Source organism: Schistocerca nitens, chromosome 10, assembly GCF_023898315.1.
Source record: "Schistocerca nitens isolate TAMUIC-IGC-003100 chromosome 10, iqSchNite1.1, whole genome shotgun sequence".
Taxonomy (NCBI): domain Eukaryota; kingdom Metazoa; phylum Arthropoda; class Insecta; order Orthoptera; family Acrididae; genus Schistocerca; species Schistocerca nitens.
Window position 1 is genome coordinate 110586451 of NC_064623.1, and position 16706 is coordinate 110603156.

Here is a 16706-nt window from a genome sequence, read left to right on the forward strand (position 1 = left end):
TAAATAATACAAAATTGTTAAGGCTTTCGTGGCCACTTGTTGACAAACTGCCTATTGGCTTCTGTCTCGGGTTCTTTGGCCGATGTTCATCTAATGATTTGTCTGACGTTTCGCCAGCACGAGTGGCTGGCATTGTCAAAGCTTCACCCTCCATTGCCGGTGGTAAACTGGAGGCGAGCTCGCAGCCGCAGACTATATGTACCTGGCGCGCCAACGTCCGAGGGCTTCTCCGTGGTCATTTCCGGTGCGGTTCTCCTCTTGCTACCTGCGACGGTCGTTCGCTGCAGTACGGGCAGCCAGGATCCGTTTACCTTAAGGCTTTCCTCTTCCTTGTAGAAACTGTTCGCGTGTTTTTGGATTTCTACAGCTTCTCTGAACAAGCGCGTGTGATAGTGCTTCTCTACTGCCAGAACTTCCGTGTCGGCGAATTTTATTACGTGGTCGGTCTCATTCAGTGCGTGCTCTGCCACGGCCGATTTCTCCACCTGCCCCAACCTGCAATGTTGCTTATGCTCTTTGATCCTGGTGTTAATTGATCGTCCAGTCATTCCGACATAAACTTTTCCGCATGTGCATGGTATACGGTATATTCCCGACATTGCAAGTGGGTCTCTTTTCTCCTTCGCCGATCTAAGACACTCTTTGATCTTCCTTGTCGGTTTGAAAATCGTCTTTACGCCGTGTTTGCACAATATACGGCCGATTCTGTCCGTCACTCTGGGAATGTATGGCAGAAAGGCCGTACCCGACATTTCTTTTTCTGGTTCCTTACTTCGCCGAGTGTTTGGCTCTGTTACACTTCTAATGTAATTTGTGGAGTACCCATTGCTCCGCAGAACAGTTTCCAGGTGTTGCATTTCTCGTTTGAGGTGTTGAGGCTCACATATTCGTCCTGCTCTCGTTATGAGCGTATTAATCATGCCTCTTTTCTGGCTCGGGTGGTGGTTTGACAGATTGTACAGGTATCGGTCCGTGTGTGTCGGTTTCCGATACACACTGTGTCCCAGGTTTTCGTTCAGTAATATTCACACCTGTCAGTAAGTGCTGTCTTTGGCATTGGAATTATTCAAGTCTAAGGGTATTTCTCCTGTCTTGTGTATTCACCATTCCAAGTTGATAAGTTTTGTCATGGCTTGCTCCCACAAGGTCTCAATAATTTTTAGGAAATGTCGTATATTGCGGAGACCTTGTTTTCAGTTAGGTCTTTCAGTATTCCATTGAATTCCTCTTGCAGATCATGTTTCCCAACTATCTTCATCAACTTCCTCTTCTGTTTATATAATACTGCCACCTAATTCATTTACCTTATACAGCGCTTCTAATATACATCATCTTTTCCTCCTTTGCTTAATACTGGCTTGGCTGCTGAATTCTTAGTATTCATGCAGCTTCCTCTCTTCTCCAAAGGTCTCTTTAATTTTCTTACGGGCAGCCTCTACTTTCCCCTAGCTACACATGCTTCTACAGCCTTGCATTTGTGCTCTAGCCATTACTGCTTAGCAATTGTGTACTTTTTCAGTCTCGTTTTTTTAGATATCTGTACTGTCTTTCATCTGTTTCATTTGCTGCATTTTTATATTTTACATTCATTATCTCATGCATTATCCAATTTCTACTGGGCTTTGTTTTTTTGACTATTTGATCATGTGCATCTTTTATTATTTCATCTCTGAAAGCTACCCATTCATCTTCTGTTGTGTTCCTTACCCTTGTATTCCTTTCCCTTGACAAGCAAGGCTTATTCTGGCACCTCGTCAAGGATGCTATTGCAGTTTACTAATGCCACATTGTTGTCTTGTGCTCCATCTGGAAGGATAAATATTCTCTTCCGAGACTGATCTTATAGAGGAGTTCAGTTAATCTAAAAATCAACCTCGTGAATGCCACATGTACTCTGTTACCAAATAGCTGCTTCCTTTCTGTAGTGCACTACAGACCTTTTGAATTGAGGGGGGAGGGGGGGTGAGGGCTATGATTCTCCATCTGATAGAAGAGGTCAATAAATCCTCATCTGAGAGCATCACAGAGTAGTTTGAGCCTCTGGTTTAAGCCCTCCACACACTTCTAAACCATTGGACTGCAACAGCTTCTGGAAATGATGCTCAAATTGTGAGTTGTGCTTCCATTCCATGTGCGAGAGTGGTGGTCTTCAGAAATTCTGTCATCTGTTTAAAGAAATTGAGAATGGCTTGAGGACTCAGGCAGGAAGTGTCATTAATGCCGACATGCGCTGTAATTTGCATCTGGTTGTACCCAACGAATTCAGTAGCCGCAGACAGAACCCCTTTATAATCACCCCACCCTTTTCCCCTAAGTCAGAGCTTGTGATGACCAGCATATTTACCCTCTGTGCTAGTCCAGAGTTAGCAGTAAAATTCGTAACAGACCTGGTAGTTGGTGCATCCCATGCCGGCTCAAATGTGCTGTGAATGATGGACAGTACCTCATATCTGCCCTTGGCAGCAGTGTGAAGGTTGTCAGCCATGGCCAATTCAATTCCTCATTGTTTCTGGACAGCGGTCAATTCTCCTAGTGTCTGCATGTGGCAAGCAAAGTTCCTGTCAGTTTTGCACTACACTGAACTATATAAAATAACATGAAAGAAAGTACTAACCCAAGTACTCAGAGACTAATTGAGAAAGTGCAAGGAAACATCAACAAAAATAACACAAACTACATGACTACTGCACTGTATGTGATGCAAGCCATCACCAGGAGTACTACAATCTATAACTAATAAAAATGAGACTCGGTGTCTATAAGACACCAGTAGTGGCAATACCCCTAAAAACTTTAAGAATAAATGAAAGTGTAAGGTGCAGCATGCTGCACTGCACATAGGCAGACAATAAAAACAAGATGATTATGTTGAGAAATAGTCAAGAGACCTACAAAGCACCATCACAGAATCCTTTCTGACATTCAGATATCTTTTAATTTGTAGCATTTTTGAAGGATTAAAAGAAAGTAGTCCTCGTATTGTATTTTATTTTATGTCTCACACTTAGTACCATGTATTGACACTCTGGTAAAAACCTCATAGAGACAATGTCCTCTCAAATTTAATCAGACTGAAAAGTTTTGATGTGACTTTTTTATTGTTCTCTGCTTTCCATTTAGAATGGTATGCCATTCAAAACATTGTGAGTAGCTACTCGGACATTCTCAATTAATTGTAATGTTAAGTATATGCCCATAAACACCTGCTATTGGCATTAACAAGAGCCAATGCATGTGTGTGAAAGAGTTATCTTAGCATGAAAAGATGAACTCTTACCATGAGTGAATGTAATACAAGGTGTGGCTAGAAAAAAACCGGACTAGTACTGGTTAAACAATAAAACGAATGCAATAAGGCTGAAAGTCGCGTGGCCTGTCACGTGACTCTCGCTCCGCCTACTGCTCGAGTTTCATCTGCCTCCTGCACTCAGTCTGCCCGTGGCGTCTGTTTTAAGTAGTTGACGTTTTGTCTGTGCGTCGGAAAATGTTGAGTGTACAGAAAGAACAGCGTGTTAACATCAAATTTTGTTTCAAACTAGGAAAATCTGCAAGTGAAACGTTTGTAATGTTACAACAAGTGTACGGCGATGATTGTTTATCGCGAACACAAGTGTTTGAGTGGTTTAAACGATTTAAAGATGGCCGCGAAGACACCAGTGATGATACTCGCACTGGCAGACCATTGTCAGCAAAAACTGATGCAAACATTGAAAAAATCGGTAAACTTGTTCGACACTTTCCTTGTCAACTCCTGTTAACTCAGACACTGCTCTGATTGTTAAACGGCGATCTTGTCGAACAAGTTTACCGATTTTTTCAATGTTTGCATCAGTTTTTGCTGACAATGGTCTGCCAGTGCGAGTGTCATCACTGGTGTCTTCGCGGCCATCTTTAAATCGTTTAAACCACTCAAACACTTGTGTTCGCGATAAACAATCATCGCCGTACACTTGTTGTAACATTACAAACGTTTCACTTGCAGATTTTCCTAGTTTGAAACAAAATTTGATGTTAACACGCTGTTCTTTCTGTACACTCAACATTTTCCGACGCACTGACAAAACGTCAACTACTTAAAACAGACGCCACGGGCAGACTGAGTGCAGGAGACAGATGAAACTCGAGCAGTAGGCGGAGCGAGAGTCACGTGACAGGCCACGCGACTTTCAGCCTTATTGCATTCGTTTTATTGTTTAACCAGTACTAGTCCGGTTTTTTTCTAGCCACACCTCGTATATAAACCTACATGTGTAAAGAAAATAGTTGTTACTGCAAACATGCCATACTACTTGAGAAATACTTCACAGTAGTTGCGAAGAGGCTTTCAGAATCCATCTGAACATTTCTGCTTGATTTGTGTTTCTCAGAACAGCTAAATTTTTGTATTCTGAATAAATATAATATTTATGATACTGTATGAAAGGGAGAGATTGCTACTTACTACACCGAGTGGCAGAGAGACACAGTGAATAAAGACTTCTAGAAGTTATTTAGCAGTTGGACTAAGTCCTTTGTCAGATGTAGTTGAAACACACATTTATTTTGTCTGCATCTGACAAAGGACTTAGTCCGGCAGCTAAATAATTTATAGCAGTCTTTATTAAATGTGCATGTCTTGCCATTCAACAAATCCTCTATGTGGTGAGTAGCAGTCTGTCCTTTCCATAGTGTTGTCATTGCATCATAGATTTTTCCATTATTTGATATTCCTGCATAATATGTACACTGACTGGCAATATTTGCTCCTTCAGTTTCTATTCCAGATGTTCGACATTCATCTGCAGAATGTAGGGATGAAGAGAAGGAAGACATATCTATAAATGAGGATTTGTGCCCCATAGACAACGAGTGTAAATTGGAAACACAGGTTGAACGAGTGGAACATGCATCGGAATCTATATCTGGTGAACCTGTAATGGCTTCAGAGACTCGTGATGGACGCGAAGTCCCCGTTCGAGAAACTGACGCTAGTGTTAGTGACAGGGACGGAGAACGTCCAGTGACGTGGATGGCAGAAGTGAGTGTTGTACAGTCAACTGTGATATATGACCAGGCACCTGAAAACAATATAAAGGACAATGTAGTTAATGGAGTCACTGAGGGTCATGGAGCAGCTGTGGTCAAGGAAGAACAACAGGTGGAGGAAATGGAAGAAGTAGAGGAGGAGGAAGAGGAGGAGGTGGAAGAAGAAGAGGAAAATGAGGTTGAGGATGAAGAACAGGCAGAATATGTAAGTGGAAAAGAAGCCAATCGAAGTGGAGAAACGGATTCAAAGGAGCACAGTACAGGAAGTAAATGGAAGGAAAATGCTTTGAAAGAGGAACAAAAAGTACAAAGTAAGGTGTCATCTGATGAGGTAGATGTTTCTGAACCCAAAGGAGCAGTGCACACAGACGAGATGGGCCAAAGTGAAGAGGACGAGGCAGCACACGTCATCGTCAATGATGGGGCAGGCGATAACGACGTGTCCGACGGTGGCGGCGAGTCTAGTGCAGAACGTGAAAGAGCTCCACCCGTGCCGAAACATAAAATTATTTTACGCCGCATACTCGTGCAGAGCGACACTGTGACAGAAAGTGAAGACATGGTGAGTGCCAGGGAAACGGTGGCGCAGGAAGACGAAGCCGTGAAACGGGACGCACCCGTCGGAGAGAAGTGTGACGCTTTGAAAGGTGAGGCGGCGGCGAAGGGTGAAGGTGTCTCCAGGAGCGACGGCATCTCCAAGAGCGATCCTCTCACACGGAGTGACATAGGTACCAAAAGTGAAGGTCTCTCGAAGAGTGACCCACTTACGAAAAGTAGTGAAGGTGTCAGTGCAAGTGAACGAGTTATACGAAGTGAAGAAGCAGACGGGGCAGCTCCGGAAATACCTGCCGCAACACAGGACGCTGGTGGGAAGGAAGCAGGGAAGGGAGAACCGGCAGCAGCACTGAGCGAGAGGACTACGCAGAGCGAAGCCTCCGAGGTGACGGCCCAGAGCGATGAGTCAAGCCGCGAGGAGAGGGACGAGCCGGTACCGAGCGCCAGGTCTCTGCCGGTGGATGGAAAAGCTGCGGCCAGTCCTGTCAGGGCAGTGCACAGCGAAGAAGCAGGTGAGGCTCATTACCTTCATTCTTTCTTTGTTTTCAATACACAGCATTCCTGTTCTCATTTATATTCGATTTGTGTAGACATAAAAGTTTGAATTATGTGACATTTCACACCTGTCGCACCTGGAAAATAACACTGGCCATCTAGCTTCAGGTCTCTATCTAGTTGCTCTTTTTTTTTTTAGTTACAACATAATAAATTTTCTTCTGGCAGAAAAGCTTCTATCCACAAATAAGCATGAATTCAAAAAGCATCGTTTATGTGAAACTATGTTTGCATTCTTTTCACAAGATATCCTGCAAATCATGGATGAAGGGCAACAGGTGGATTCCATATTCTTTGATTTCCAGAAAGCGTTTGACACAGTGCCCACTGCATAACAAAAAATATTATTTATGAATATGGTATTTTGACATTTCTTTTGTAATATATAAATGTAATACCTGCTATTAAGAAGAATTTCTAGTGGAAAATTGGCTGTAGCTGAAACACATCATACAATTAAAAATAAATTATACAGAGTATCAGGTGTTATAATATGTCATTTCTGTGATTTATTAAAGCTGTGGAACACAATCAACAAAAAGTATTTTGGACTACAGAATAGCTTCCCAGATATGTGGGTGGCCCAAAGACTTGTTAAGTAATAGAACCCATTATCTTGTTCTCGATGTTGAGTGTTCATCAGAGATGAAGGCATCATCAGGTAGTGTGATAGGACTGAACTTGTTCTCTGTATAAATAAATGATCTGACAGATAGCGTGAGCAGTGATGTGCAACTGTTTGCTCAGTAATTGTAGGAGGATACAGGATGACTTGGATAGAATTTCTATTTGGTGTAAAGAATGGCAGCTTTCTCTGAATGTAGAAAAACATAAGTTACAGCAGATGAGTAGGAAAAATAATCATCTAATGTTTCGAATTCAGTATTAGTAGTATCCTGCTGGACACTGTGGTGTTGATTAAATATCTAGGCATAATGTTACAAAGTAGGTATGGTCGGTAATAGGGAAAGTGAATGGCAGGCTTGTTTATTGGGTCATTTTTAGAAAAAGTGTAGCACATCTGTGAAGAAAACTGCTTACAGAATGCTAGTGTCACTCATCCTTGAGTACTGCTCAAGAGTTTGGGGTCCCCACCAGGTCAGTTTAAAGGAAACTGAAGAAATTCAGATTTGTTACCAGTAAGTTGAGTCAACTCGTGAGTATTACGCAGATGCTTCATGGACTTAATTGGAGGGAAGATGACAGTCTTTTTATGAAACACCACTGAGAAAATTTAGGGAACTGGCATTTAGAACTGAGTGCCAAATGCTTCTACTGCTGCTATTGTATATTTTGCATAAGGACTGCAGAGATAGAGGACGAGAAATTAGGGCTTATACAGAGACATACAGACAGTCACTATTTCCGGTCCTTCCCAGAGAGGTGTTCTTTGTTCTATCATTCAGATTTGCTTGACCACAGTGGAAGTATCTGTGCAATTTACCCTCTGTGTCATATAATGTCACACTGTTGTACACTTCCATAAACTCAATGTGGATTGTTGCAGCATTGCCCCCTCTCCCAGTTCTAAAAAAAATCTCTCAACACTCCACTTTGTTTGTGTGCTGTGGCTGTGGTACTATGACATGGTGAATTCAGTGTGTCAAGACTGGAAACGTGTACTTGCACATAAAAATTGATTACGTAACTGTATTTTTTCAAGGTGATCATTAAAGATTTGTGACAACCTCTTGTAGTTAAAAATAATAAAAAATGGAAAAAAAGAGCAGGTATAAAATCCAGTTAAGAGTTCACAGCTGTGTTGAACACTTTTAGTTCAATTTCCATGTAGACTGTACAATGTACTGTGATATGTTTCAGCCTAGATGATGCATCAGATTTAGGTCGATACAACTTCTGGTACACTGCTGCATCAGTGGTTTGTATACTGCTACGTACAATACGTGAGAGCCACAAAGAGAGCTCTAGATTGATTAGTGAAAGAAAAGTGTAGTGTGTATATTAGTTGTATGCTAAAGTTTGTCCTTAATTGTATCAAAAGGAAAAATCTGTTGGGAAAATTACAAAATTTCAAGGCAGAATTTCTCACCGGGCAAAATGTCAGTATTGCTGATACAGCCATTTGTACATTTGCATCTGCATCTATATCTGTACTTTACAAGCTACCTTACAGTGTCTTGCAGAGGGTACTTTCTCACCTTTCCTGCTCTAGTTGGAAATAGTTCCTGGGAAGAACAGTAGCTGGTAGGCGTCCCTGTGAGCTTGCGTAGGAGGAAGCAATGTATTGATTTACTCTTCTAGGAACATACGCTCTCAGGATTTAACAGTAAACTGTACTGTGATGCAGAATACCTCCCATGCAACTTCTGCCACTGGAGTTGGCCAACTATCTCTTGTGATGCTTTCACGTACTAGCTGAACCTGTAACAAAACTTGATGATCATCTTTGGATCTTCTCTATAAACTGTATCCATCCTGTTTTTGTGTAGGTCCCAGACTGACAACAAATATTCAAACATTGGTTAAACAATAGTTTTGTAGTGTTTTTGTAGTGTATACACTGATGGAAAAAAACATCACAACACCAAGAAACAGATAATATAGAGCAACAAAGTTTTGGGAAAACATCTCTCTACGTAACATTTTAAGTGGTTAGCATTGCCAGATCACAGGTTAATGTAAGGGCGAGATAAGCATGCTTTGTGTCATACAGATGTTGGATGTCAGTTTGTGGGGCGGAGTTCCACGCCTATTGCACTTCGGCGGTCAATAAAGGGACAGTTAATGCTGTTTGTGAATGACACTGGAGTTGTCGTCCGACAGTGCCCCATGTGTGCTCTGTCAGAGACAGACGTGCTGATCGAGCAGACTGAGGCATCGTGTCGACACTGTGTAGCAGATATCTGGTTCCGACAGCAGTATGTGGGTGAGCGTTATTGTGTTGGAAAACAGCCCGTGGAATGCTGTTCATGAATGGCAGCAAAACAGGTCGAATCACCAGATTGATGTATAAATTTGCAGCCAGGGTGCATGGGACAGTGGTGCTCCTGCTGTCATACAAAGTCACACCCCAGACCATAACTCCAGGTGTAAGTCCAGTCTGTCTAGTATGCAGACAGGTGGGTTGCAGGTTGTCACCCAGCCTCTTCCTAACCAACAGATAACCATCAGTGGTATTGAGGCAGAACTGGCTTTCATCAGAAAACAGAACAGACCTCCTCCTGCCCTCCAATGAGCTCCCACCTAACCACTGAATCCACAAACTGTTGTAGTTTTGGGGCAGTGGAATGCACGTTACAGGGTGTCTGACTCGGAGCTGTCCTTGAAGTAACAAATTTGTAACAGTTCATTGTGTCACTGTGGTGCCAACTGCTGCTCAGATTGCTGCTCCAGATGCAGATGTGCCACAGCCTTATGCCGAACATGACAGTCTTCCCTCTCGGTCATGCCACGTGGCCATCCAGAGCTTTGTCTTCTTGTGACCGTACATACCTGTGTCCGCTGCTGCCGCCAGCAGTCGTATACAGTGGCTACATTCCTACCGAGTCTGTATGAAAATAGACACCAACCACTTTCTCGAACACCTGGAATCCTTACCCAGTCTGTTACCCCTGGAAACCATCCTTGTAACCATTGATGCCACTTCCTTATACACAAATATTCCGCACGTCCAGGGCCTCGCTGCGATGGAGCACGTCCTTTCACGCTGATTACCTGCCACCCTACCTAAAACCTCTTTCCTCATTACCTTAGCCAGGTTCATCCTGACCCACAACTTCTTCACTTTTGAAGGCCAGATATACCAACAATTAAAGGGAACAGCCATGGGTACCAGGATGGCCCCCTCGTACGCCAACCTATTTATGAGTCGCTTAGAGGAAGCCTTCTTGGTTATCCAGTCCTGCCAACCCAAAGTTTGGTACAGATTTATTGATGACATCTTCATGATCTGGACTCACAGTGAAGAAGAACTCCAGAATTTCCTCTCCAACCTCAACTCCTTTGGTTCCATCAGATTCACCTGGTCCTACTCCAAATCCCATGCCACTTTCCTTGACGTTGACCTCCACCTGTCCAATGGCCAGCTTCACACGTCCGTCCACATCAAACCCACCAACAAGCAACAGTACCTCCATTATGACAGCTGCCACCCATTCCACATCAAACGGTTCTTTCCCTACAGCCTAGGTCTTCATGGCAAATGAATCTGCTCCAGTCCGGAATCCCTGAACCATTACACCAACAATCTGACAACAGCTTTCGCATCCCGCAACTACCCTCCCGACCTGGTACAGAAGCAAATAACCAGAGCCACTTCCTCATCCCCTCATACCCAGAACCTCCCACAGAAGAACCACAAAAGTGCCCCACTTGTGACAGGATACTTTCCGGGACTGGACCAGACTCTGAATGTGGCTCTCCAGCAGGGATACGACTTCCTCAAATCCTGCCCTGAAATGAGATCCATCCTTCATGAAATCCTCCCCACTCCGCCAAGAGTGTCTTTCCGCCGTCCACCTAACCTTTGTAACCTCTTAGTTCATCCCTATGAAATCCCCAAACCACCTTCCCTACCCTCTGGCTCCTACCCCTGTAACTGCCCCCGGTGTAAAACCTGTCCCATGCACCCTCCTACCACCACCTACTCCAGTCCTGTAACCCGGAAGGTGTACACGATCAAAGGCAGAGCCACGTGTGAAAGCACCCACGTGATTTACCAACCGACCTGCCTACACTGTGAAGCTTTCTGTGTGGGAATGACCAGCAACAAACTGTCCATTTGCATGAATGGACACAGGCAGACAGTGTTGGTAATGAGGATCACCCTGTGGCTAAACATGCCTTGGTGCACGGCCAGCACATCTTGGCACAGTGTTACACCGTCTGGGTTATCTGGATACTTCCCACTAACACCAACCTGTCAGAACTCTGGAGATGGGAACTTGCCCTTCAGTATATCCTCTCTTCTCCTTATCCGCCAGGCCTCAGTCTCCGCTAATTTCAATTTGCCGCCGCTCATACCTCACCTGTTTTTCAACAACATCTTTGCCTCTGTACTTCCGCCTCGACTGACATCTCTGCCCAAACTCTTTGCCTTTACAAATGTCTGCTTGTGTCTGTGTATGTGCGGATGGATATGTGTGTGTGTGTGTGTGTGAGTGTATACCTGTCCTTTTTCCCCCTAAGGTAAGTCTTTCCGCTCCCGGGATTGGAATGACTCCTTACCCTCTCGCTTAAAACCCACATCCTTTCGTCTTTCCCTCTCCTTCCCTCTTTCCTGATGAAGCAACCGTTTGTTGCGAAAGCTTGAATTTTGTGTGTATGTTTGTATTTGTTTGTGTGTCTATCGACCTGCCAGCATTTTCGTTTGGTAAGTCACATCATCTTTGTTTTTAGATATATTTTTCCCATGTGGAATGTTTCCCTCTATTATATTTCTAAAAAATGAGATTGACGGGAATGACTAGAGAACAAATGTAAGGATATAGAAGCATATATAACTAGGGGAAAGATAGCTACTACCTATAGTAAAATTAAAGAGCTGTTTGGAGAAAAGGAAAGCAGTTGTATGAATACCAAGAATTCAGATGGAAAACTAATACTAAGCAAAGCAGAGAAAGCTGAAAGGTTGAACTGGTATATGAAAGGGCTATGCAAGGTATATGCACTTGAAGGCGATATTATAGAGAGAGAAAAGCGTGTAGATGAAGATGAGATAGAAGGTATGACATATGATTTATGATTCTGAGGGAAGAATTTGACAGAGTACTGAGAGACCTAGGATGAAACAAGGCTCATGAAGTAAATGACGTTCCCTCAAGACTTCTAATATCCTTGGGACTGCCAGTCTTAACAAAACTGTTCCACCTGGTATGCAAGACATAGGAGACATGCAAAATATCCTCAGACTTCAAGTAGAATGTAATAACGCAACTTCCAAAGAAAGCAGGTGCTGCCAGGCATGAAAATTACTGAACTATCAGTTTAGTAAGTCATCATTGCAAAGTAATAACACAAATTATTTACAGAATAATGAAAAAAATTGGTAGAAACTGACTTTGGGGAAGATCAGTTTGGATTTTAGAGAACTAAAGGAACATGCTTGCAGTACTTACCGTATGAATTATCTTAGAAGATAGCTTAAGGAAAGGCAGATCTAAAGTTATAGCTTTTTTTAGATTTGGAGAAAGCTTTTGGCAGTGTCAGCTTGAATAAACTCTTTGAAATTCTGAACTTTTGTTTATGATGCACTCTCTTTTGTGTTGCAGTTTTTTTTCCTATCAGTGTATTTGTTTTCTAAATCTCATTTTTTCTCATTAAAATAGATCCTACTTATATATTCAGTCTTGTCAGTAGTGCCATCTGATTTTTTGCTTAACAATGGATAAATGATTCGTTTTGTACATTTCTGTCTTGAATATCATTTTTTAGTTTGTTGTCATTACAAATACAATATACAAGGTTATTAAAAAAAATACTTACAAACTGATATAGCATATCAGGCATACAGCAAGAATCAGTAACCACGCAGGAACCAGGAGTTGCAAAGGCTATCCAGGCCTACTAAATGGTATTGCAGCTGTATAGTCACATGCTACAAATGGATACCCACTACAGGAGGTGCTCAAAGTTTTGTCAAGATGCATCAAGATGCACCTAAAATTGCTGCTGTGTTGAATGGTGCTGCAGTCTCTCAAAGATTCCTGATATCTCTCAGAGACATCCTGCTGCCACATCCATGCTGCCTGCTAGGTCCTCTGGTATGTAAAAGGTGTCTCATACACAGCACATTTCAAATACCCCCACAGGAAAAAATCAATTGGGGGCATATTGTGTGATCGTGGTGGCCATGAAATTGGTCCACTGTGACCAATCCAGTGGCCAAGAAACGTTGCCTGCAGATATGCCCTGACTTGTCTGCTGATATGTGCAGGGCTCTGTTGTGCTGAAATTGAATGTGGCATCAAACAGGCATGGGAACGTCATTCAGCACGTCCAGCAGAACCTCTCGCAGAAATACGAGATACATGCTATCATCGAGTTGATTCAGAGCAATGTATGGTCCAATTAAACAGTCTCCAGCGAATCTAGTCCATACATTAAGAGTAAATTTGCATTGTGAGGCATGTGTACCTGTAGCATGTGTCTCCACTTCCACCCACCTATGGAGGTTGTGAACATTCATCACACCCTCGAGTGAGGGTGCCGCCTCATCATTGGAGAGGACACTCACTGTGAAGCTTCGTTGTGTAATGAGCTCCTACAGAAAGCACCACGCAAATCCCATGCACCTGTTGTAGTCTATCGGTTGCAGTGCCTGAACACGAAGGAAATGAAACAGATGCGGTCCTTTGTCATGTACAATCCACCGGACGCAGGCTTGGCAGATATGAGTGGCTCGGGATACACCTTATATACTTGTCGATGCTGTGCCCTTTTGAGAATGCTTTCTTTTGCTGCAACTGTGCGTGGCGTCCTGTGGCGACCAGCATCCTGCTTGTGCATGTAGAAAGAGCTGGTTTTGCACAATTAGTGATTGAGGTTGGCAGATAATGTGTAGCACAGCATCTTTTTATCTGGATATACCGCACATATAATTGCACAGCTTCTCGCACATTGCAATTGGCTGTGCCATAAATCAAATACATCTCAGCCATTTTGCAGTGCATGTAGCTGGCTGTGTTGCTCCCAGTGCTTCCACGGCGCGAATGGTCACGATCTCCATGCGCTCCATCTACATTTGTGTAGCAACGCCCTCTCGTGGCTGTAGCAACGTGGTGTTTGCCAACTCTGGTTTCTGTGCGATTACTGATCCTTGTTGTGTGCCTGATGTGCTATGTGAGTTTGTAAATGTTTTTTAAATCACCCTGTATATATCTAGCTGATTTTTAAACCAGACTCTGTTAACTGGCTTTCATTTGCTTAGGAGGCAACAGTGCAGCAGGACTAGCCCTAAGTAGAAGTGAGACTGTAGAAACTTCACCGGAAAGGGACATGGCCAATGGAACTGCATCAACATCTGACAGCAGTCCACTCCCAAAACTGGTTCGGGTAAGCTTGCACTCTGGCCATATTCACTTCCATAAGTTAAAAAAAAAAAATATATTAACTGATTATTTGTCTAATTTACCATTTGCAAAGTGAACCAAAATTTGACACACACACACACACACACACACACACAGTGGGTGATTTAGCTGCCTCTGCCAATGTTTACCTGCAGTGTCATAGCTGGTGAGACTTTCATATTCTCTCACTCAAGCGTGCAGACTATTAGTCCTGGGAAACAAATGAACAGGACATTCATGTAGGAAATTTACTGTAGTTAAATTTTGTACAGGTGCTGGAGTCCACAGTTTTCAAGTCATATGAAAGTGACCTTCAAATCCACCTCCATCTCTGCATTCTCCCTCACCAGTCAGGATTTCTGGTATGTTGTTCGTGACACTCCCTCCTACCATTTCACAAAAATTTTTGACTATATGAGCTACTCCCGATATTCAACCTTTTTAGGTCTCTATTGATTGGACTATTAAACCACTATCATAGGCAGCTGTTTCATTATCATTATTAATTTAGACATTCCCATGACAGTAATGAAAGAAAAATGTCTTTTCTAAACATTGCACTAAAATTGTGTTGACAGTTCAGTCCAAATTTAACTCTTCCAAGTAACAAGGTTTCGTAGTCAGAAGGCCTGACTAATACAGTGATGGAATTGTTTATTTCCTACTGTTTAAATTCACAAAAATGTTAGGTAAAATTTATTTAAATGTCTATTTTACAATTTCTAAGGAATCAACTAAGCTGGTGACATAATAAGGCCAGTCAATGAAGATCAAAGCCGGCCGGGGTGGCCGAGCGTTTCTGGGCGCTACAGTCTGGAACCGCGCAACCGCTACGGTCGCAGGTTCGAATCCTGCCTCAGGCATGGATGTGTGTGGTGTCCTTGGAATGGTTGGGTTTGAGTAGTTCTAAGTTCTAGGGGACTTATGACCTCAGATATTAAGTCCCATAGTGCTCAGAGCCAAATGAAGATAAAAAAAGATCGAATGTGGGAAATAATTCACAGAGTCGCAAATTTTTGTGCAGTGGTAGGAGGGAGGACCGTGAACACCATACTAGAAGTCTTGACTAGTGACAGCTGAGTGTGAGAGTGGACATGTTTGAAGGTCACTTTTGTATGTTTTTCTTCGATAACTGGAAAACTATGGTCTCTGGCAAAAACATATCCCAGTACAAAATTTAAGTACACTAAATTTCCTACAAAAAGGTCCTGCTTATTTTTTGCGCGCAACTAAATTGTTAGCGCATAGTGAGTGAGAAAATATGAAAATCTTGCCCGTGGTTTTCGAGGGCCAGATATAACTTCTGATACATGCAGAGAGCCTTTCATGGAGGCAGACTGTACTGCAGGAACAAGCTGGTATTTTTGAGGTAATCTTGACATTTGAAAATAGATCATAGGTTAATTTAGTGAAAAATTTGAATATAGTATAATGCTTTAATGGGCTCATCCTTTTCAGATAGCACCATCTTTATTCCACTGTGCAAGGTCATGCAGTAGTCACGAGTCTACTCTCGTATTTCGATATAAGATGCTACAAATCCACTTCGAGTCATCCTGATATAAATTTTTCATGGTCTCCATAGATCACTCAAGGGGGTAATAAAGATAGCTTGAACCCATGCCCAATTTCCCTCCTTTATACTCGTTCAGTCTGAGTTATGCTCCATCTCTAATGATGTCTGTGCCAAAGAGACAACATTAAACCGAAACCTACCTAGCTACATTTCTTCCATCTTATTCCAGGAAAAGAATATCAGAGATAGAGTCATTCTAAACTGCTTTGGATTTGGAGATGTATAGCATCTATCCATTTGTTTGTAGATGCACATGCATTATACTATTACATTGACATTCTGGAACTTACATCAAATTCAGTCTTAATATGAACAATCCCTCATGCTTCTTTTCAATCTTAAGGTATTTTGGTATGTACTTGCTTCTTTTCAATCTTAAGGTATTTTGGTATGTACTTTGATCATAAAAAAATAACTTACTCATTTTTGGTGTGTTGCCAAAGCTGTGCAGTTGAGGGCCTGTGTGTGTGTGTGTGTGTGTGTGTGTGTGTGTGTGTGTGTGTAAGAGAGAGAGAGAGAGAGAGAGAGAGAGAGAGAGAGAGAGAGAGAACACAAATTGGTGTTATTTCTTCCTCAGAACACTGGCTCGGAAGTGAAAACATGTGGCAGCCTAATACTTGTTAAGGAGGGCACCATATTCAGCAAGTGAAACAAAACTGACCACTTATATATTGAAAACACATTGAACATTGTGCTGTAGAAATGGTGCAGCATCATGTAATAAGTCACTGTGACCGGAGCCAGTGGTCACGGCTGTGTGATTTGTGCTTGTGTGAATGTGTGTGCTACTTCAAAAGAATGTTAATGAAGTTTGTTTCATTTAAAAAACTTTAAGAGTTTTCACATAAAAATTTTGGAGCCATTACTTTTCAGCATTCTCTTGTAGTCAATCACACACTGCTCCTATGCAAGCTGAATGCTTATAGTATAAGAGTAATGTGCAATGAGAGCCTTCAGTTACATCT

The 16706-nt window shown here is 42.4% G+C and overlaps 1 protein-coding gene across 1 annotated transcript in view; it reads left to right on the top strand.

The window, feature by feature from the left end:
* The window catches only part of LOC126210459 (centrosomal protein of 164 kDa), a 644242-nt gene that overhangs the window by 482703 nt on the left and 144833 nt on the right, over nt 1-16706 (top strand). Inside the window, exons 10-11 of the mRNA XM_049939692.1 lie at nt 4752-6092; nt 14024-14148. Coding sequence (XP_049795649.1) covers nt 4752-6092; nt 14024-14148 — 1466 coding nt within the window. The remainder of the gene's footprint in view (nt 1-4751; nt 6093-14023; nt 14149-16706) is intronic.